The 24820-nt window shown below is 40.5% G+C and overlaps 1 protein-coding gene across 2 annotated transcripts in view; it reads left to right on the plus strand.

Moving 5' to 3' along the window:
- CDH13 (cadherin 13) overlaps positions 1–24820 on the plus strand; it is a 953577-nt gene that overhangs the window by 365087 nt on the left and 563670 nt on the right. For both annotated transcript variants that reach the window (XM_054697025.1, XM_037516234.2), the window contains one exon: positions 1463–1671. In XM_054697025.1, coding sequence (XP_054553000.1) covers positions 1463–1671 — 209 coding nt within the window. The remainder of the gene's footprint in view (positions 1–1462; positions 1672–24820) is intronic.

Genomic DNA, 24820 nt, shown 5'->3' on the forward strand with positions numbered 1-24820 from the left:
CTCTCCCCAGAATGGAAATATCAACATACTTCATCAGATGCTCACGCAACTTGTGTATGTATTATTAAAAGACATACAAGAATGTTCCTAGTAGCCATATATTAAGGATCTCAAATTGGAAATAACTCAGATGTTCATCAAGACTAGGTAAATAAATCAACTCAGTATAGGCACACGCTGGAATGATACATGGTGATCAGGATCAATGACTATGACTTGTAGCCCCATGCATAAATCTCACAAACATAATGTTGAGTGAAAGAATTCAGACCAGAAGAGCACATGCTTGTGCTCATACAAGTGATTCCACTCCTATGAAGTGCAAATGCAAATGAGACTAATCTACAGTATGGTAATAGACGTCAGGATAGTGTTGTCTTTGAGGAGGAGGGAGGGATCAGGCAGGAAGCAGCAGAGGGAGACTAGTAATGCTCAGCCTCTTGGTCTGGGTATGGGGTACACGGGTATGCCCACTTTGTGAAAATCCATCAAGTTATGCATTCTGATTTATACACTTTTCCATGTCTATGTTATGCTTTAATTAAACAAATTAGTAAACAAATAAGCCTCTTCAACAGAGAGCTAAGAAAATAGAAGTTGGGGAGAGAGAGAGCAAGTAGTACAAGTCTGTGCTTACCGGCCAGGGTCCCTAAGTCTACAGCAGAGGGCAGACAGACAAGCACATGCAGGGTTCTGATAACCTCAGTAATAGAACAGTGTGCCAGTTACAGACGCACCATAGAGAGGAGCGTGCCCAACTGTTCACAGCTGCTGCTCATGGTGGCCATGTGCTGTGCACCATGTGGGTGCTCCAGAACGGCTGCTTTCTCCTGCTCGATTCCAGATGTGACTTAGAATCCAACTGGAGGAGTTCTGCTCAAATCTGTCCTGCCAATCTGGGTCAGGCATCATGGTTATAACCCCCAATCAGCAGTTTTCTTGGCTTCTCTTGTCTGTCTTTCCCAAACCATTCTCTAGAACCCAGCACTATAAAATCAGGATCTTTATATTAGATCCTTGGGTGTTTTAAATAGCTCCCATGTGATCCTGGGGCACCCTAACCCACGAGAAGCACTGCTCTGACCAGCCGAGACACCTAACCCAGCTCCTGGGCTCTGTGGGTCTGCACAGCACCTCACAGACACAAAATTAGATCATGCTCTAAGCTTCTGACTGTTCACTTCACCCACCACACTCAAGGTGGTCCTGTCTGTCTCTGTGCCATTCAGGCTTGGCACCTGCCTGGGATATGGGAGGTGATTAAGAATGAGTCTTAATTGAATAAAGTCCTTCTGCACAAGCAAACAGGGCTACAACAAAGAGTTGGGGGACAAAGAATGTCCTTTGTGGATCTGCAGTGGGGACCAATAGTCCACATCTAATAGTCAGAGATCTCTCCAGGACTAATCTGTCCAACGTACTTATGTTCTTCTATTTTTATTCATTTGTTTTGTTTCACCAGTGACCTTCAGTGACTGTAAGGGAAACAACAAGCTACACTATGAGGTCTCAAGCCCATACTTCAAGGTGAACAACAACGGTGGGCTCGTTGCCCTGAGAAACATAACTGCAGTGGGCAAGACCTTGTTCATCCATGCCCGGACTCCCCACGCAGAAGACATGGCAGAACTTGTGATTGTCGGGGGAAAAGACATCCAGGGCTCCTTGCAGGTAACACCCTGTTTGGGATAAATTGAGTTCTGAGGAGGAACATGGGGATGTGTTTGTCTGATGTGGAAATTGTTCTTTTGTTTACTACTGACCAAGAAACCTTTGTTGCTGCAAATGACAGAAACCCAACTCAAAAAATGTTGGGGAATGAGTGGGTGGGAATTTATTGGCTCATGTAGCAAATATTCAGGGATAAGGCTGCCTTCAGGCTTGGCTATGAATGGGTGCCCAGATGATGGCACTTATCTGTCCATGTTCCCGTTCTCCTTCCATTGACTTCACACTCAGGCAATTCCATCCCTGCCACCCCCTGATGTGGACGTCTTGACAGCTCCACTTCTCTCTCTCAGCCTGAAGTCACTGAGAGAGCCTCTCTTCCTGACACTGCCAACAGAGCTGATGTCTAATTTCATTGGGCTCTCTTGGGTCACGTGCTCATCCCTGAACCAGTCACTGTGCCAGTTGGGTAGTGATGCTCTGATTGTCTGGGTCATGTGCATTGTCCTGAAGCCAGAGTGGAGTCCATCCCACCTACATCATATGACCTGATAGTGAAAGATGGGTAATTACTCAAAGCAAGTAAGGATACTGTTACCAAGTAAGGGAAATGGATGTTAGACAGGCAAGGACCAGAGTTGTCTAGTAAAGGTAACCTTTACCTGTGGTCTGCTCCTTTGCCATGTGCAAGTGTCATTTCCTTTCCAGGTGTGCACTAGCACTGGTCCTTGCACTGCATACATGTGCACATACTTCTAGGGCTGCCACAAACTGCACTCCAGATTTCCTGATTGTGTCAGAGACTTTTGTTACAAGGGACTAACCTACTCCTCCTACCTCAGAGACTCTGGCTTCTAGGTTATAAAAGGGAAAGTCACACAGAAGATGCTGGTAAAATAATGACAAGATAATGGCATTTCCCCAGTTGAATGTCACTATCCTTTTCTCCTGCCTGCTAGTCTGTTCTTACCCAGTTTTTCAAAGCTCTTTATTCTCGCTGGCTTTTTCCATCTGCCACACTCCCCCTAACTCTGCTTCTTCTGCTAATTCCATTCAGTGGTGGAGTGTGATGGTGGAAGGAACACCAGTTTCACAACCAGGGAGCTGAGATGATGCAGTTGCCAGTGTGAGCACCACTTTCTGCCAGTGCTGTCTGTGCCATCTTGAAAGACTCACATAGCGTCTTTATCTGCAGCCTTGAGGAGCTGCACGATCTGGGATGGCAAATAAGTGGCATGTGCATTACCACACTCTTGTCACAAGACTCATGGCAGATAATGCTAATCATGCCTGGCTTGACTTGAGTGTCTCTCCCAATATAGTACTTCTGGAAGCCTCCAGCCATTGATCATTTCCAGACGATTCCAGAGTTGGAATATCTGGACTGGACAAGCTCCATAATTCCCTGTCGTATCTGTGTCTGTGAGTGAAGGGCAGACTGAAATGAGTGCTTAGTGCGCCTCTGATAACTTCCAAAGGGAACAGGGTGTCAGTGAAACCACACTATAGTGAGTGCCATAGGTGAGCTTTTCTTTTGCTTAGTTAAGGTCATTTTCACAGCTTCTCTCTCACTTGTGATACGAATGACTCAGCAAATATCCACAGAATGGTTGACATGTGCAGCACAAACTGCTTCTAAGAAACAAGCAAGTAGTAGGGAGAGTAACAGGGGGCTGCATGTGTGTTTGGAAGCAGTGTAGATCGACACATGTCTCTCATGACCAGTATCCCACCCTTAGAGCTGGGGACGGCGTGCAATAGTATTTAGCTTTAAAGCAGATTCAGGGGGCTCCTGAATCCTGGGAGGCCCGGGATTCAGCCTAGCAGAACTGCTTTCTCAGGTCCCAGGAGCACTTTCTTCTGGAGGCAAAGCCCCTCAGAGCCTGGCTGGTTCTCATTTGCCGCTGTCTGAACACATTGTCGACAGAGCTTGGCTGCAATTGTTTGCTTCTTACAAAGCACGGTGGAGGCTGCTATGCCATTCAGTTTGCCAGACTCCAGCAGAATGGAGCATTCAGCTCCTGCCTCCAGTAATTTTACGAGGTTTGAAAATAGGCCTTGTGAAGCTGCCCAGATGTGTCCATAATAAAAAATCCAAAAAGAAAGAAAATAGGCTGGAGAAAAGATAGGAAAACAAAACAGCTAGCAAAAGAATTTCTCTCAGGAGAGCACAGTCCTTAAGAGATGTTCAGATGGTATTTTGAAAGTCCTACTGTGTGCAGCCAACTGGGTCAGGTGCTAGACAGGGAAAGCAAGGAGTAGAGGAGTCAGCTCAGCTCCTGTGGGGGAGGGAAAGTGAGCATGTAGCATTAAGTACCAAGCAGGAGGCACGCGTGAGCGGCTCTGTGCCTTCAAAGATGGGAGGGGAGGAAGTGGGGCTGCAGCAACAGCCAGGGTGCTGTGCTCTCTCCTCTCAACATGTGGCAAGGACTCTCCTGGCCCACAAATATTGACCCTTTATTTCCTCACCATCTTGGAAGCATGGCTACTGTCCCCACATATATATAGAGAACTGACGCACACACAGGTAAGTGAGAACCTCTATTTCTTAGTGGGAGTGGGAGCCTCTATAAAGTATACATGCCTCAGTGTATGCTTTAAGGTACATCACTTGTAGCCCTCACAACCTCCTGTAGGGCTGCTGTGCTACCCGCTTCCTACCTGTATGAGAATTTGGCCAGTTTCTCCTAACTTGAAATGGGCAGAAATGAGTTTGAGATTCTGGTCTCTCTGTCCAAACACCCATCCTCCCTCCTGTCACTTGGCTATTCAGGAGGCTGTGCCACTGCAGATGGGTCAAGAGATCAGGGACGGGTTAGAGCAACCCAGTGGTGGTGGAGGTAAACCACCAAGGGAGTCGTGACCTTGATCTTGAAGCTGAGATCAAGATCCAGGTGGGATAGTCCCAGCTCATCTCACCTGGAGGGTACAGGTGGGCTGGCTCTCTCAGGACAGGAGTGGTTGGAAAGAAGGTCAGTCAGGCTTGGCTGTGATGAGTTGGCAGCTCCTGGGACATCTTGATAGAGATGTCCAGGAGACAACCAGGTGTGTGGGCTCAGTCTCAGAGTAAACATTTGGGAGAATAACAGCACTATGATAGGGCTTTAGCTTTGGTGTCAAAATTGGGTTTAACTTTCTGGCTCACTATCTATGACTATGACTTCTGACAAATCATTCAGCCTTCTACCCTTCCCCAGCCTGACCTATGAAATAGGATAGGGAGAGAACTCATAGCACAAAACTGCTCTCCTGGGCACAACACCAACACCAAGGCCAGGTGAGCTGACCTGTCGATGGTGTCATTTTGGAACCTCTAGAGAAAGAAGAAAGAACTGGGCCATAAAAGCCGTCATTGACCAGAAGATGAAGCCAGTGCTTGGGGCAGGAGGAGAGAGTGACGTCAGAGTAAGGGATGATGTGCTTAGGAGGTGCAAGGGATGGCGCCCAGGGTGCCCCCAAAAGTAAGCAGAAACAGGGACTGATTTCACCAAGTTTTGAAAGGAAGGGTTCTCTCAGAGAATTGTGACCCCTGTGAAGCCAGGTTATCAGCAGGAACCACCCATCCCCCCCGCCCAGTTCCTCTGTAATAAAACCTCTGTAATATAAATGGCGGTGCCTTTCTCATTTTCGCGAAAGCCTGAGAACCACCTTCCACTTCTGCTACAAAGTCTTTAGCCAAAACCGTGAAGTCCATCGCTAATTATTTAATTGCAGACTCTCAAGCTGTTTCTGCCGTTTTAATGAATAGGCTGCCCAGAAGTTAGTACCTGCCTGACTGTGTAATATCACCTTAGATCTTAGTGGGCAGAGGATCAGTTTAATCCCTCATAGTTTGACAGGAGAGGTGGAATTATTGGGGCAGGGCCAGGTAACTTCGCATGCGCAAAGTACCTGGAAAGGTCCAGACCCACTGAGAGCAGAAAGATGTGCCTACCCAGAGCTTCTGCTTGTCCTCACTAAAGCTACTGTCCCACACTGCCTGACAATGATGAGGGGGAGGACAGTAGGGTGTTTGCTTTTATTTATTTAATTGTTTTTACCTTATACATAGGACTTCACAGGTTTATAGGGGAAAGCTCTGTGTATTCATTCCTTATGCACCTTGCGTAGTGATACAGAGCTGCTCATGAACCTCATTTTCAAGCCTGGTTTTATAAAAAAAAAGCATTATTTATTTCTGAGATGAGAAACTGTAGCTCCCACAACTGTAGATTATCACAAGGAATTCTGACATCACGTACAGAACTTGGTGAAGTCAGGCTGGGGAGTGAGAACATGGGGGAGCTTTCAGAAATGTATTTTGAATTCTGGTGTGGGAGCTAAAGGATCAAGACTACTAACTTCTTGAAATGTAGGTGTTCATACTCTAAGAAAGGGTAGAATTTAGATACCTGTGAAGGAACAGCTGGGTCCCCTAAATGACACATGAGATGCACGTGTGATAGGAGAGTTGTGGGATCTGCCTTCCCTGCTCCCAGACTGGGTCATCTGACAAATGCAAGTCTGACCATTTCCAATCTCTGTTTGATGGCTCCTGATTTATTATCAGCCTGCTTGGCCCATGGGGTAAATTCTGAATCTTTATACAGGTCTGAAAAGGTCCTTCAGGATGTAACCTGGCTGGTCTCTGTAATCCCCCCTCAAGTCTGATTCCCTTTCATTTTTAAGAGGCTTCATCTGCTGAAATATCCCCTCCTCCAAAAGCTTCCCTGATCCGCTGTCATGGAGTGTCTCCTTGCTAGTCTCATTCTAGCACTTGTTCTGTTCCTTCTTGATCTTCTCTCTTTGTAATGATGCATTTGCATCTTTGTTTAAGCATTTAAAGTCTAGCTTCCTGATAAGAGTGTATGTTTCCTGAAGGCAAGCTATAGACTGCTCTCTTCCTTCCTGCCTCCCTCCCCAACCTTCCTCTCTGCTATGTCCACTGCTCTATCCTCAGCACCTCACACAATGCCTGACATATAATTGTTGCTCAGGAAATAAAAAAGCAAACTGGAATTAGCACTGTGTCCAGCACAAAGTTAGGGCCATGAAAACGTCAGCCCCTATATTAAACCCTGCACATACCAAACCACTTGTGATTTCTTGGATTGACCAGGCAGCTCACCCTGCTCTTCCTACTGGCTGCCTCTCTGTCTGGAATAGGCCCCTCCACCGTGGACTCGGTAGCATCAACGATCTGGCTAACTCCTGATACTTTGGAACCGAGCAAGATTTCCCTTCTCGAGGGACACCATGCTGATTTTCCCCCCGACTGGTTAGGTGTTTTTTCTTCCTTGTTCCTGATAGAACCCTGCCTGGTTTCTGCCATCATAACAAAACTTTGTCATAAACTTTGTCAGATTTATATTTGTGCTTGTTACTATCTAGATTCTGAACCTCCACCCCAGGGACCTGGCTTCCCTGCAGGGAGACTAAGAACACGGTCCTGGAGCCAACGCCTTTGCATGAGTTTAGCACTGCCCTTAGCACCTCATTCCAGCTTCTTCAGCTGTGAAATGGGCTCAGCACAGCCTCAACCTCAAGGAGGAACTTTGAGGGTAAAATGAGTAAACACATGCAGAGCATATGTCCAGCACAGCGTTAGGGCCATGAAAATGTCAGTCATTCCTTGTCACTGTTCCAGCAAAGTCAGACCTATAATAAATGCTCAGTGGATGACAGTGGAGATAACCCAATCTTTCATCCTTTCCTTGCACAACCCAATTGTATCACCTTTACAAGCTGTGGAGAATTCAGGAGTACCACTGAGCTTAAATCACCCCCATCCTCATTCCTCAAGTGCCCACTTCATGTGAAACAGTGACTAAACTTCCAAAAGAGTATCATTTATCTCTCTGGGTCCACTCAATACACCCCCAAAAACCCAGCAATATTTAAAAGTTAGTTACAACAATTCACATTTCTTAAATGTAAGTCAGTGCTTGATATTTTCAGTAAAGGCAAAACTGTTCTCTTCATCAAGTTGCTTAAATTAAATGCAAAAAGAAAAAAAAAATACCCCCCTTTTTTTGTCATTTTAAAAATCCCTGAAAAGAAAAGATGGAAAAAATTATGATAGAAGCAGCTAAATTTAAGGCTTGTTTTTCTTGGTTGATCATCATCACCATAAACATGCAATTTGAAAGACATAATTTTGGCTCCTAATCCAGTTTCAAGAATCAGAATGAAAATAGTTCCAAAAACTTAAAGGGAAAAGAGCAATTTGATGAAGGAGCAACTTGGGAGAGACTGTTGGTTTTGTTTTTAATGTTTAAAATAAATGCGTCATCAAGTGTGTGGAAGTCCAGGTTAATATCACTACTCCCATGAGTCTTGCGTCTGGAGTTGGGGGTAGGAATGCGAATAGGAAGCTGCAACGTTTTATCCCATTGCTTCTCAGAGTCTCAGGGCCTGCTCAGAACCAGGGTCTGAGGCTCAAAGCTGACTGGCTGGCCCTCTGTGACAGCACTTGTAGGCATTTGGGTAAGTTTGGGTGAGTCGTTATGGGGCCTAGATTGATCCAAAATGGAGATCTAAGCACACATTTAGTGCTTATCAGTCACGTGGCACTGAACATCCCTACCCTAAACCCTATGAGTTTCAGTTTTCTCATCTGTACAAATGGAGGTAATACCCCCACCTTGCTTAAATGCCTTTATATGTTTAGGGAACATAAAATTAAAAATGCAGGGCCTCCCTGGTGGCGCAAGGGGTCAAGACATAACCTATGAAGCTATCCGCAGCTACCACAGCATGGGTTTGATCCCCAGCCAGGGAGCTACCCACATGGCGTAGCAGACCTCTCCTGTCTCGTCCGCTCCTCCTCTCAGCAATGTATTTCAGTCAATCTGCCTGTTCTGTTCCCCACTCTGTCTCTGGTGAATCCTCTCACCCACCCCACATCTCTGGCCTGTACCCCAGCTCTTCATGCATAAATAAATAAATCTTTTTAAAAATCATATATATATATACATATATATATATATATATATATATATATATATATATATATATGGAGAGAGAGAGAGAGTGCCTAACCCAGTGCTAACAAACGGTTCTCAGCCACAGGTCATTTATTCTTAATACTTCTGTCACCTCTGTATGTATTTTTCCATCTTTCCTAATTGCACACATTCTAGACAAGAATATTTTTGCACATTTGTTATTGAGATAAACTCTCATTTTTATCAACCCTGAGACAACCATTTGGAGCCTGTTTGTTTTGGCTATTTTTCCATCTGACCCACAGGATGACTGTCACAGTGCATGCAGGTGACTTGACTTCATTTGTTTAAAGCATCCCTGAGGGCGAGAGCAGCCAGATGATTGTAACCTCAATCACCATGTCCAAGACCTCTTTCCCTTGTCTGGGAGTGGCTTGGAGATGACCACACTGGCCAGTGATATTCATCTTGCTCATGTGAAATATATTTTATAGCCATCACAGTAGAGAGCACATCTGTGCCTTTACACAAACAGGGAACCAAAGCTGCAAATACTTATAGATGCTGATTTAACACGTGTGATAACTTCAGATACATGCATAGCACCACTCCTCATGCAAAAGCTCCCCAGTTACTATTAAGGGAAATTAGTGTCCCTTCAGTTGTTAGCCAAATTGGGTAAAATATTCAGCTGGAGATGTGCGGTTCAGATTCAAGAACTGGACCTGGAATAGAGGGTGAAGCTATCACATTTTGACACATACCTAAATTATTGTTTATGGTTCTTAGCTCCAGGATTTTGTTCAAATAGAGATAAAAAGACTTCCTTCGATTCATTAATTTAAGTAGATAACAGATTGCTTTGTGATCAGAATCTAAGAAAACTATATTCTGAAGATTAATTTTAATTGAAATGCTTTGGCAAAAATAACTGAGCCTATAAAAGGTCTAGATATCTAAAAATGACTTATTTTTGCCTTGTGGAAACCCAAGATTTCATGTTGTCTAGCAGTTTGGTCCCTAGAAATATAAACCACATAGGTAATTGTAACTTCCTTATAGTAAAATTTAAAAAAGAAGATGCAGTAAATTTTAATAACATATGTCATCATATTTAATCATATATAGCCTATATATTATATTACATATGCTATATTATCTAATATATATTATATATTATATATGCTATATTAACAGATACATGCACATACACAAACCCAATATATACATATTGGGTTAAATATATATACATAGCTATACAGAGGTAGAGGTATAGATATGTATATCTGCATATGTGTATATATGTTATTTCTTTAAGTTATCACATCAGCAGATGATCAATGTGTCCATTATTATGATATTCTGTTCATGTTAAGTTTTTAATTCAGTGTATATTACACTTACCTGATGCATAGCAAGCACATCTCCATGTAGACCAGCTGGTGCAGAGTGCTCCACAGCTGATGACAGTCTTTTCCTTGGCCTGGCCAAAGCTCTTTGTGAAAAGGGAAGGAAGGAACACCTCACTGCAAGCTGGCCTCCTCTCAGGGTTTGTCTTAGATGCTCTCACATAGGCATCTGTCCCTCTGATCCTTGCAGTCAGCCTGTGCCATTTGTGTACAGTTTATACTTTGCAGATGGAGAGTTGGCCTGGGCTCAGAGACATCAGGTCATTGAATCAGTGTCCTTACCTGTCAGCAAGTAGCAGAACTAAGCCACTTTTTCCTCCTTGGCCCAGATCTTCGGATTGTCTGCAGTCAGTTCTTTGAGTAATATTGATATTTACAACAGAAGAATTCCTTTTGGTTCTCCTGTAAGACCATGAAATGATATAGGAAAATTCAAAAGTAGTTAGAAATTAACAAGAAAACAAAGAGCTGAGCAAAACTCATAAAGAGCTCTTAGGTAGGTGGACAAGCCCTGTGTTCTGACAACACTTGTAAAACTTTCTTCAGGATTGTAATCTCTGGAGAAAGAGCTCCCTGAAAGTAGCACAAGGTTTCCAAGTATGAATGTCTCATAGGCCTTGATCTCACACCTTATCTGGCTATCTTCACAGTCCAAGAGTCTAGGGAAAATGACTGACATTTGTATCTAAAAATTATTTAAAATTGCACCTTTGCAAGTGTTTCCTTCCTAACCCTCACAACAGTACCTTGAGGCAGATGGTATTAGCCCCCCTGGGTCAGAACCCTGAGGTTCACGGAGGTCTCAGGTGGCAGCTGTTTGAAGGACAATCTCAGCTTAGCACTCCCCAAAGTTCTCTTACAGGCGTTCTGTCACAGCAGGCTTCCCATGCGCTGCTTAAAGTTTTTCAAGAAAAAGGAATTAGCACCATCAGAGATAAATTTTTACCTAGTATCCGTGATGGAATGAGATAATGTGATAAAATGCACATTTTTCTAGGCTCTCTGATATTTTCCTGACCACCTGTCTTTTGTTATTACCATAAATCAAATACTAGTGAATCCCTGGTATAACTATAGGTGTGATAACCTCTTTTAAATTCCCCTCTTATCTGGCACATGGAGATAACTGGTCACTGTGGACTTTTCAGGTTAGCAAGGCTGCTATTACTAGAGATGAAATGACAGAGGAAAAAATCCAAAATCATTAGGATAAATAAAATGCAAAGCTGAATGAAATTCTGGGGAGAGTTTAGGTAGATGGACAAGGGCTGTGTTCTTGTGACCCTTAATAAGAGCTTTTCCTTGTCATTCTAACCTTTGTAATATAGAACCTCATAGAAACAGTGTAGGTGGACAAATGTAAACATCTCTTAGGCCACTCTGTAAGAGGCTGGTTCTCCCTTCTGAGAGGAGAAAGCACAACCAAAAACCCCAATGATGAGAAATCACAGTCCTTGATACCTACTATGGGTTGTGCCCATTTAGTTCATTGGTCTCAACACTCAAAAAATAGGTAGCAAATAAAAAAGGGAGACATTCATTTATGTAGTCCTTCTCTACCCAGCATATAAGCCAGTCAAATTATGTGGTATCCACCCAAACTTTTAAGGCAGAAATCTGAGCATTTGGAGAAAAATATAGGCAACAGAGAGCATCTTGCCTCATGCCAACCATCTGCTCTAATCCCACATGTGGGGTAGAGGCCAGTGGACTATCGGTGTCTATGACCTGGTCTTGACTTCAACAGATGTTGATGGAGCCACACTGGGCCACACTGTTGATGCTATTTGACCTTCAACTCAATGCCTTGTGCAGAAAAACCAAGTGTAGTCTTCAGCTATCACATAGAGAACAGGAGGTACTTTCAAATTGTAGCCAGGGCCTAATCTCACTAGAGCTTATTTTGTCTTTTTTTGGCTCCTGTTAATAGAAGTAGAAATCGCTTCCCTTCTTGCCCATATCCCCTAGAGGTGCTACATTAAAAATAATAACAATATTAATAATCATAATGACCTCATAATGATCACCATTATCATGTAACAAGCATGCTTACAGCCTACTGATTCCACAGCAGGGGCTATTTTTACTTGATGCATTGCTTCTGTCTTTCTTAATAAGGCAAGAGGTAGCAACAATCAAAAGGCAAATGTGTTTATGTGGCCATCAAAGTATGAGGTTTGTTTGATATTTTTTAAGGAAAACAGATTTTGCTAACACTTGCTCTTTTTTCTGTATAACATGCAAAGTAAGCAATTTTTTAAAAAATAATACCTCATATATAATTTCAGAATTAGATATATTCATGGAACTACTCATAGACAGAGACATTTCAAGTGCCAACAAAGATGGCATCTTGAAGTTCTTGGCAATTTCCAGTCTCCAAAGTCTGGTAAATGTAGTCAGTTGGGGAGGTCTTTAAATGGAGAAAGAACTTCCTTATGGGGTAAAATAATTACAGATATTTGAGGGCTACATAAGGTCAATGGCTCACAAATTTGGAGAATGCCCCCCCTCCAAGTAAGCATCCCAAAATACCCTCCTTGCCTGAGAGCAGTTTTCTGGGGGACTAAGCATATGCCTCTGACCCTACTGACTGCAGTGTTTCCCCACCAGACTTGTTACAATTCAGAAGGGAAGATTGTAGAATCTTCCCTACTGTTCTGTAGCTCTTCCACCAATAAGAGAAAACTGTTCCTGAGATCTAAGAGGCTTTTCCTTTCCCTGATGTCTACACAGTTTCTCCTGCCTCCCAGTTTTTATGGAAATCAGGTAAGGTTCCTTCAACTTTCAATTTTTTTTTGCAGCAAATCCTTTTGACAAAAGGTGTGCCTTGTCAGCCATCCCCTTCATCAGATCAGGCAAATTGGGCTTCTGTTGACAGCAACTTTTTATAACTCTTTTCCTTTGAAGTTATATAGCTATAAAACAATGGTAGTGGAATCATCAGAATAACTATAACCCAACTTTTTGCAAAGAGCAACGCCTGCCTATCACTCTCATTCCAGATGTCTGTGTGTGCCACTATTTTTTTTTAAGCATCTATTGCGAGATTTAAGACAGCTAATCAGGATGCATTATTTTCTACCTTGCACTGTCCACTCTCACAAATCCCCATTAACACAGATAGTTGAGACTTGACTGCTTTTTTATTCTAAATCTTTATTCAACTTGGACTTTGTTAACCCCTAAGAGATGGCAACCAATTATTATTTGACTTGTTTTTCTGTGATTTTCCTTTTTATTTGGGTCTTTAGATACTATTTTCTCTAAAGAGGAGAAAAAAAGAAAGAAAGCCCAGAAACTGAATCAAAGAAAAAGAGACATATATTTTAAAAAACAGATAGTATCCCCCCCACCTTTTTTTAATTCTACATATACCTTGAAGTTTTGGGGTGGCTTATTGGGTAAAATAAAATTATGTGCTCCATTAGGGCAGGGACTGGGACCAACTTTTTCATTGCTATAAATCTGGTACTTAACACAATATCCAGATCTGAATAAATACTTGTGGAATGACTAAACAAATGCCATAGATGGGATGAATACAGACGTTAATGATCCGATGACAGCCAAAGTAAGTTAGCTCAAACTGTGCCAGGCACCACTTCAATTACATCCCTTGTGTTAAATCATTTACTTGGTGAAATAGGTACTATTATCTTCATTTTTCAGATGAATAAATTAAGATGTGGGAAAGATATGTGACTTGCCCATGGTCATACAACTAGAATATTTTGGATTCATGCTTGTACTCAGACTGTTCAAAACCATTTAATAAGACACCATATCCCTTTTTATCAAGATAAAGAATATGAGCTGAATATTATTACTGAATATTAGTAAAGTAGATTCAGATTGGTAGAATAGCTGCATTCAAAAGGTCTGAAAAATAATGCATGTCAGCCTAAAGAATGGTTTCTGCCTGCAGTCAATGGCCTAATTGATTGAGTTCATCCCAGTGATGGAAATGAAGATACAAAGACATGATTTTCAGTTCATAACTTTCACAATTCTGGGATCCTAATTGGATGATAGACTCAAAATTAAAAAAAAAAAAAAACACCGCAAACTTTTTTTACTTAAGTACCTACAAGGATGGACTGAAATTAATAAGAAAACATCAACAGATCTAGATATACAGCCCCATCTATAGGCAAAACAATTTCTGGAAGACAGGACAGGGGTGATGTGAAGAGGACTAGGCTGATGAGGTATTCACTCTCATGGAAGCGCGCCCACTCCCTCTCTACAGCTTCCTGCCCTTATTGCTGTTCTGTAATTATTCATCCCTAATTTATTGCTCATCACCTTGAGCACCACTCCAAGACTTTTCCACTTACCTTTAAAAAAACGCCCTACCCTATGCCTACAATTTTCTGCAGCTGACCTTGCATTTTTCTCTATTGAAAACTTATATTTTCTCAATTCCCTCTTGTATCTCTGCTCACTTCCAGTTTTCCCCTCTCCCCAACCAGGAAGTCCGAGTCTTCCTTCTCTTTTTGATTCATCCCTTCACTTGTGCCCTTGAATCTACTCCTTTCTGTTTCTGTTTTCATCACCTCCTCCCCTTCTTTTTACACTTCCTGTCATTTCCTCCACTCTGAACCCCCTCCCCTTTGCTGTCAACTATGCTCAGTTCTTCCCAGGTTAAAAGAGATTTTCACAGAATTATTTCACCATCAAATCACAGTTTTTTCTTCACCAGTATTCTAGAAATCATAGTCTTTACTCGACTTCTCTATTTCATCACCATCTCACACCTTCACACTCAAAATGGGGCTCCTCTCCTCAACATTTTGCTTAAATTGCTTACTTTTTTTTGAAGATCATGGAAACATGAACAGCTGATTTCTTTAAATGATTCCTTAGTTCTTGATTTTCTTTGCACATTTGGCAATTTACTTTTATTTTTATATCTGAGGTGAAATTAATGTAAAACTAACAATTTTATGTTAACATATGGCAGATATTTAATACATTCATGATGCCATGCAACACCATCTCTATCTAGTTCCCAAATGTTTTCATCACTCCAAAAAGAAGCCCTATATCCACTGATTCCCACTCCTCCTCCCGCCGGACTCTGACAACCAATAAACTGCATCATTTCTGTGGGTTTACCTATTCTGGATTTTTCATGTAAATTGAATCATGTAGTATGTGGTCTTTTTTGTGCCTGGCTTCTTTCACTTCATATAATATCTTCAAGGGTCATCCACATCGTAGCATGTATCACTGCTTCATTTTTTTATGACAATAATGATACTTGGTATAGATCACATTCTTTTGTTTATCCATTTACTGATGGCCATTTGAGTTCTTTCCAGCTTTTGGCTATGGTGAATAGTCCCCTTACAAAATTCAGGTATGTGAATTTGGTTAAGCATTTGCTTTTAATCCTTTCTTATACCTACGAGTAGAATTGCTAGATCATATGGTAATTCCATGTTTAATTTTTGAGGAACCACCAAACTTTTCCCACATTTACATTCCTACCAGAGCATTAGATGGTTTTGAAATGCTGTTGAAATGTTCCCTTGTATACCTGCAAATACACTATACTATCCCTGTTCTCCTCTCTACATATGGCAAACCAGACATTATTTTTTTTCTGTCTCCTCTTCCTACTCTCCTGTAATTGTTTGTTTCTGTTTTGAGTCTCTTCTGCTGATTATCTGTCATTCTCAACAATTGTATCCCATCTAGTAACTTTAAATATTTCCTCTTTAGAATGCCTCTAAATTCACAGCTCCATTTCTGACCTTTGGTTCCTCATGTCTTTCTGGTACAGGTCATCTCTACCAGTAACATCTTACTTGTTTTTCAAGGTCACTGTATGCACAAACACTCTCATAAACTTCTAATCCTGAATTCTAATTTCTTGCAATGGAAGAAATTTCTTTGTCTTCCTGGGCAACCAAGCTTTAGAGGGCTCAGCATACTCTTCTCCCTTTCTGTCTTTCCCATGAGGTTTTACCTGTACACTCTTCTCTGTCACTGTAGCTACAACTGGTTAAGACATTGTAAACTCTTATTCTGGCCTGTGACAGGGTCTGTGAATGGCATCTATCTTAAGTTGGGCTTCCTCCCTTCCCTTGTGATCCAACCCAAATGTCTATTACTGCTGAATTGTCTTCTCAGAGAGCAGCTGGGACTATTAAAAGGCTACCAGGGGCTTCTCATGTGCAACATTCAAATTCACCCCATATTGGCTTTGTCAATACCCCTCACTCCTCCCAACTACTCATATGATTCTTCCACCAAAGTAAACTGTTTATCCTCCACATTTATTTTTTAATTATTATTTTCTTTCTTTTTTTTTTTTTTAAAAGATTTACCCATTCATGCATACAAGAACTGGGGCACAGGCCAGATGGGCAGGAGGGTGAGAGGATTCACCAGAGACAGAGCGGGGAACCAAGCAGGCAGAGTGACCAAAATATACTGCTGAGAGGAGCAATGGGCGAGACAGGAGAGGTCTGCTGCACCATGTGGGCATCTCCCTGGCTGGCCGGGATCAAACGCACGCTACAGCGGCTGCAGACAGCTTCACAGCGCTGCGCTCAACTACCTGCGCCACCAGGGAGGCCCTAATTATTATTTTTTATTGAAGTAATGTTGGTTTACAACACTGTATATGATTCAGCAGTACAGTTTGGACCTCTTGAGGTATTTTTTACTACACCACATTGGCCACCAAAGCACCCATAATCGTCTACTATAGTCCATTGGTCCCTCTCCCCTCTTTGCCTCCTCCCTAACTTTATCTACCCTATCTGGTTGCCTAAATTCTACAGTTTGATTTCTAGGTTTTGATTGGTTTATTTGATAATATGGTATCTTTCACATCTATCTCTCTTTGGTGTAAGTGGATTGTAATACATTTATGGAAATGAAGACCATATTAGGAGGAATTAGCCAAACAATTTACTTATTATTTAATAATGTATATTGTGAGCTAAATAAATGGCATATGTGCCTCCCCAGTGGCACAGTGATTAAGCACCGGGTTGTGAAGCTGCCCGCAGCCTCTGCAACGCCGGTTCAATGCCCGGCTGCTGGGCAAGGGTCCCACATGGCACGCAGACCTCTCCTGCCACCCGCTGCTCCCCTGAGCAGTGTACTTCATCAGTCTGCCTGCTCTGCTCTCCCCTCTGGCTCTGGTGAATTCTCTCACCCTCCCTCGCTTCTGACTGTACCCAGTGCTTGTATAAATAAATAAATAAATCTTTTTAAAAAATGGCATATGCCAATAGGTGAAGTAGTTGCTATGGATTTCTTGTTTTTTTGTTTTTTTTTTTTTTTTTTGGACATTTATAATTAATCATGGTGAAAATAATGCTACATAAACATGAATACTTGCAAGTTTTACAAATTACATAATTTTCAATGCTAGGGTGTGGGAGACTATAACCTGGATATCATTAAGAAGCTTAATACTTCTGCAAATGTGCTAGGATTATTTTTAGAATAGGCTCTCTCAGGAAATCTCCAACTACTAACCTTGACCGCCTTATATGAGCCTTGTTATACTTATCACTGAGTGTAGTTCTATGTAGAACTTGCAGTAACTATCATATTACTTCCAGTCTCCTTAGGAATAAAACATTCAAGTTCCTGAGGGAAACTAGGACCAAAACTTGGGTTATTTTCCCCGAGAGACACAGCTCTTTTTTCTTTATTTGTTTGATTAATTTTGACTATGACTTCTTTGGCCAACTTTTTTGTTAACTTTGCCCTCATTGATGCTAATGCACTGCTGTCATGTAGAAATGAGAATAATTCAGATATTGTAAGAAAAGGAAAATGGTTAGATAAATTAGAAGCATGAATAATTTATGGGGAAATAATTCAAGCAGCTAACTATATTGTGCATTCTCTGCTTACTTCATGAATGATCCATATGTCAAGTCCATACAAGTTAATGTTTATTTCTAGAAACCTTTACCAAAATGAGCAAGAAGTAGTAAATGCCTCATTATCCTTTCAGAGTGCCTAATGATACATTATTTTCTGTTATAAACCTCAAGGTTTCTGAATGCATTGTTATAAATCCAAGCTGTCAACATTTCTTGGGCAAGAAAAAGCTCAGCATCCTATAGAAATAAGATGTAAGATTAACAATTCAAGTTAATATATTTTCATCTCTCCCTGAATTCTGCCATACATGGCAGAAAACCATAATCCATATTTCTTTTTTTTAATCCATATTTCTTATAGAATATATGCTACGAAGACCCATAAAAAATTTAGGGACATTTAGAAAAGCAAAAATGGAACTTTTTGAAATAAAACTTTAAATAAGAACAATGTAAAAGGCCATCCGCAATGATTAATAAAATAGACATTTTATAAAATAGTATTTGGGAAAGTAAATAGGTTGCATAAATTGATCCAAAGTGCAAAGATATCTTGGTTTTTCTTTCCACATAGAATCTAGCAGGGAAGGTTATATAGTCAGATATTGAATAGATTAAGTGGAGGAATCAATTTTCCTGGGCTTAAACCCCAGCTCTGGAATTGATCAGCCTTATAATTTGTGAAAAATTATTTTTACCTTTTGAAGATTAACCTTTTTTTAATTGTGAAATGTGAATAAAAATAGTACTTAGCTCTTAAGGATAATATGAAAGTTGAATGAGCTAAATGCATGTGAAGTTCTTAGAACATGTCTGATATTTAGTAAGTACTAAATGCTACTGTCTAGTAAAGAGAGAATGACCACAGATTAGAATTTAAATAAAGTGTTCTCTTCAGCAGCATGTATACTAAAAATAGAATTTAAATAAATTTATCATATAAATAATAATAAAAAATGTTGGTGTAGCTATGCTATTATCAGAGGAAACATGCTAAAGAAGTTTAATGACAGATAAAAAGGGATATTTCACAATTATAAAACTATACAACTCAAAGATTTAATAGCCCTAAATTTGGATGCCGTCAATAACAGATATAAAATAAAACTAACATATAATGCAGAATGAATGGTAAAAATAGAAAAACCCATAATCATAACTAGCAATGTTATGCCTCTTCATAGCTAATATAGCAGTTAATCTAAATATAAATAAGCATAATGAAAATTCCTGTAGTATGAATAGAACACTGCACCTAAAAAATAAGCTGGTCAAAAAGCACATCTAAACAAATTTCAAAAGATCTACACTAGAGCTGCTATACTGTGAAACTATCTATAAAACAAAAAGACACCCATTTAAATGGGGGCAAATATTTGCACATCATACATCTGACAAAGGGCTGATATCCACAATACTTGAAGAACTCATGCAGCTTAACAAAAAGAAAACAAATAACCCAATCAATAAATGGCACAAGAGCTAGATAGGCACTTCTCCAAAGAAGACATACAGATGGCCAAAAGGTACATAAAAAAAAAAAAAATGCTCATCATCACTTATCATCAGGGAAATACAAATCAGGAACACAACATACTATCTCACACCCATTTGAAAATGACTCATATCAAAAATACCAAAAACAACAGGTGTTAGTAGGATGTGGAGAAGAATGAATCCTTGTACACTTCCAATGGGAATGTAGACTCATCCAGACCCCTTGAAAACAGAATGGGTGCATCTCAAACTATTAAAAATAGATCTACCAATTATGAGCCAGCAATTCCATCCTTAGGTATCTATGCAAAAACACTAATTTGAAGGGATCTATGCATTCCTATATACATTATAGTCCTATTTACAATAACCAAGTATGAAAACAACCCCTAAGTGCTTAAGAACAGAGGGGTGGATTAGAAAAATGTGTTATATATAAGCAACTGAATGCTACTAAATTACAAAATATGACTTCTTGCTTTTTGCAACAACATGGATAAAACTGAAGGAGATAATGCTAAGTGAAATGAGTCAAAAGGAGAAAGAAAATGCAAGATGATTTCACTTACATATGGAATATGGAGAAACAAAACAAATTCTCAGATAAAACCAAACTGATAATAAACCTTGGAAATCTATCTGTGGAATTCACGCTACAAGATGGGGAGGTGCCACGATGGACTAATGGAGGGCTGAGTGTGCCTTGTTGGTGAGTGTGGTGTTGTGACATGCATCTGCACTTGATCTTAGCCAAAAGGCTGAGAAGTGATGTGACATGCATCTGAAGAGGTGTGATGCTATGCCTCTGAATCACATGTGTTATAAACCAATGTTACTCAAAAAAAAAAAAAAAGGTAGAAATCATGTGTGTTCATTGTATATTTAAACCAGAAGCCAAAAACACAAAGAAAACTAGAGGATCCCCACATGTTTGGAAACTAAGCAATAGATTTCAAGAAACAATGGTAGGAAATAGAAAACATTTTAGATGGAATATAATATTTTATTCATGGTGTACACATAAAATACAGAAAAATGTGTAGTTTTGTATATATAATTAGAAAAGCCAAAAATCAATTATCTAAATCATAGGCTGGCAAACATAACTTGAAGAAAATAGAGGGACAGAAATAATAAAGATCAAAGCAGAAGTCTATAAAATGAAAGTAAATATGCAATACTAGAAATAGTACAAAAATAATAATACAAGAAAGCCACAAATTTCTTTGAAAGTTTCATAAATTATTAAGCCCCTAGTAAGAGTAAACAAGAAAAAAAAAAAAAAAGGAGGGCCTCCTCTGGTGGCGCAGGTGGTTGAGAGCAGTGCTGTGAAGCTATCTGTAAACTCTGCAGCGTGGGTTCCATCCTGGCAGGCTGGCGAGGGTCCTACATGGCGTGGCAGACCTCTGCTGTGGCGTGCGCTGCTCTCCTCTGCAGTGTATTTCAGTCATTTTACCTGTTCTGTTCCCCTCTCTGTCTCTGGTGAATCCTCTCACCCTCCCACGCATCTGGCCTGTACCCCCATACTTGCATAAATAAATAAATCTTTTAAAAATAAATAAAGAAATAAAATAAAAATCAACCCCCCAAAAAAAATAGGCGAGATCACCAATAAGAGGAATAAATGAAATAATATGAAAGGAAACATCACTAAGGACCCTCTTGTTATAAAAAGTACAAGAACAGAACATTGTGAATATACTTATAAATATCAACTGAAAATTAAGCAAAATTGCTAAAAAAAAATTTCAACTTACCAAAGCATACACAAGAAGAAATAAAAAAACTCTTTGAGTCCTATATCTATTAAGTTAAAACTGTATAGACTATAGACACTTCAGTGCAGAGAAATTCATGGTAAATTCTAACAAATACTTAGGTAAACAACTACATCAATCTTATAAAAATCATTCAGAAAATAGTAAATGTGAATCCCTTTTCGGTTTAATATTTTTTTAAAGATTTATTTATTTATTTATACAAGCACTGGGTACAGTCAGAAACGCGGGAGGGTGAGAGAATTCACCAGAGCCAGAGCGGGGAGCAGAGCAGGCAGACTGATAAAGTACATTGCTGAGGGGAGCAGCCGGTGGCAGGAGAGGTCTGCGCGCCATGTGGGACCCTCCTCTGGTGGCCGGGGAGCAGCTGGGGATCGAACCGGGGAGCAGCCGGGGATCGAACCGGCGCTGCAGAGGCTGCGGGCAGCTTCCCAGCCCAGCGCTCAACTGCTGCGCCACCGGGGAGGCCCTTCAGTTTAATTTTTAAGGTCACCTAGCCTTCATCATAATAGCTGACTTGAACATTAAAAGAAAGGCAAATTATTAGTCACCTATTTTTATGTATATGAATGAGAAGATGAATAAGTTGGACTTCACGAATATATACCGTGTAAGAAGTGGAAAGGCAGGCTTGAGTGAGGAAAATATTTGTTTTAATGTATATTATGTGATAGTTATCTAAGATACATTAATAATTTCTCAGAACAATAACAAGAGCAGATAACCCAATTAAAACTAATATGAATTTTAACAGACTGTTTACAAAAGAAGATATCCAAATTACCACTATTTTTTTTTTTAAAGATTTAATTATTTATACAAGAGCCAGGGTACAGGCCAGATGGGCGGGAGGGTGAGAGGATTCACTAGAGACAGAGCCGGGAACAGAAAAGGGAGATTGACGAAATACACTGCTGAGGGGAGCAGTTGGCGAGATAGGAGAGGTTTACCTCGCCATGTGGGACCCTCACCAGCCGGCTGGGATCAAATGGGCGCTGCAGAGGCTGCGGACAGCTTCACAGTGCGGTGCTCAACCGCCTGCGCCACCAGGGGAGGCCCCCACTAAATATTTTTAAAGGCTTTTTTAAAATTGAGACGGCATTGGCACTGTAAATGATTCAGAGTTATAGGATCACACCACTTCAAATGTATTTAACTAAACCCACGCACAGCCAAAAGCACCCACTACTTCACACAGTAGCCAAAATGACTTAGAAATACAACTAATAACATCAAGTTTGGCAAGGATGTGCAGCAACTGGCACTCCCAACCTGGTAAACATCCCTTGTCTTGGAAATCCCACCTCCAGATTTACACCTAGAAAAACCACATAAATATGAACACTGGCAGTCTCTTGCAAGAATGCTCAGCGCACTGTTCATAATAGTCAAAAACTGGGAGCACCCCAAAACCCATCAAGAGACAAATGGGTAAACTTTATTATTTGTTTATTATGTAGCAATAACTAAAAAGAAGCTATACTGCCCTAGAACCCATAGTCATAACAGTCCATGTAAAAGCCAGTGATAAAGGAGAAATCCATGTAGATCAAGTTCCACAAGACTCAGATCCAATTTATTGTGGTAGAATTTAGAACAGCGGTTCTTTGGAGGGACAATGAGGGTTATTTCTGGGGTGCTTGCAGTATGAAACGTCTTCATCTCCATGATGGTTATATGAGCTACCACAAAAAATTCATCAAACTGTGCATTGATATTTTTTGCAAGTTAGCATATGAATGATAAAATTGTGTTTTAATTAAAAGTTGGAAGTGAGAGAATAGTAACAACTGGATGACTCTTTTGCTAAGGTAGCAAATATTTCTTTTATATTTTAATGTTTATATAGTTCTTACATTGTTGTTTATTTTTGTACAATATTTGATTTCTCCTTTAAGGTATAGTCCCCACAGAATTCCCACCACCAAGACACCCGTGAGCCATCACCATAGTCTCTTGTGGTCTTCCTGACCCTGTTTTAATCCCTTTCCCTCCCTGTTCACTGTGCTGCAATAAACATAGGAGTGTGGGTTTCCTTTTGAATTAATATTTTTTGTGTCCTCTGGGTAGATTCCTAGAAGTGAAATTGCTGGATCATATGGTAGCTCAATTTTTAGTAATTTGAGGAACCTTCACATAGCTTTCCATAGCAGTTGGACCAGTTGTATTCCCATCAGCAGTGTAGGAGAGTTCCTTTTTCTCCACATCCTTGCCAGCACTTGTTGCCCTTTTTTTTTTTTTTTTAATATGTGCCTTTCTCATTGGTGTGAGGTGGTATCTCCTTGTGGTTTTGATTTGCTTTTCCCTGTTTATAAGTGATATTCAACATTTTTTTTTCATATGTGTGTTGGCCATTTGCTTTTCCTCTCTGGGGAAGTGCCTTTTTAGCTCTTCTGCCCATTTTTTTGACTGGATTGTTTGCATTGTTTTTGTTGAGTCATGTGAGCTCTTTGAAGATCTTTGAAATCAGTCCCTTATCAGTTGTATGGAGTGCAATCAGTAGGATGTCTCTTTGTTTTGGTTATTATCTCTGTTGCTATACAGAAGCTTTTTAGTTTGTTGTAATCCCAGCTGTTTATCTTTCCTTCACTTTCTTTGCTTCAGGAAATGTCTTTAAAAATGTTTCTGAGATGTATGTCATTTATTGTTTTACCTATATTTTATGGTCTCAGGTCTTATGTTCATCTTTCATCCATTTTGAGTGCATGGTGTGAGGTTGTAGTAGTTTCATTCTTTTGTATGTGATGGTCCAGTTTTCCTAGCACCATTTATTGAACAAACTGACCTTGTTCCATTGCATATTCTTTGCTCCTTTGTCAAAGATTAGTTGTCCATATATGTATGGCTTAATTTCTGGGTTTTCTATTCAATTCCATTAGTCTGTGTGTCTGTTTTTGTTCTATGCTGTTCCATACAGTTCCATGCTGTTTTAATTATTATACTTTGTAGTATAGATTGAAGTCTGGAAGTGTGATCCCTCTATTCTTCCTTTTAGTCAGGAAAACTGTGGGAATGAGAATGGGAAGTATTTTTATGTTCCATATGAATTTTGTCAATATTTCTTTTTTATTTTTTTAAAGATTTATTTATTTATGCATACTAGAGCTGGGGTGTAGGCCAGAGGTGCGGGGAGATGAGAGTGTTCACCAAAGACAGAGCGGGGAGCAGAACAGGCAGACTGACTGAAATACACTGCTGAGGGGAGCAGCGGGCAAGACAGGAGAGGTCTGCTGTACCATGTGGGTCACCTCACTTGCCAGGGTTCAAACTTGTTCTGCAGTAGCTGCAGATTGCTTCATAGTGCTGATGCTTAGCCCCTTGCATCACCAGGGAGGCCACTATTGCTTTTTTAAAAAGGATTTATTTTTATGTGTTTATGCATACAAGAACTGGGCTATAGGCCAAAGGTACAGAGGGGTGGTGAGAGGATTCACCAGAAACAGAGTGGGGAGTAGAGCAGGCAGAGCTACTGAAATACACTGCTGAGGGGAGCAATGGGCAAGACAGGAGAGGTCTGCTGAGCCATATGTGGGTTAGCTCCCTGGCCAGAGATTGAACTCAGGTCACAGTGGTGATAGCATGATAGCCCAGTGACTTAACCCCTAGCCACTAGGGAGGCTCCTATTTGTTCTATTTCGTTGAATCCTGTCATTGAGATTTTTATCGGAATTGTAACAAATATT

Source organism: Talpa occidentalis, unplaced genomic scaffold (genome assembly GCF_014898055.3).
Source record: "Talpa occidentalis isolate TD23 unplaced genomic scaffold, MPIMG_talOcc4v2.1 talOcc4.17, whole genome shotgun sequence".
NCBI lineage: Eukaryota > Metazoa > Chordata > Mammalia > Eulipotyphla > Talpidae > Talpa > Talpa occidentalis.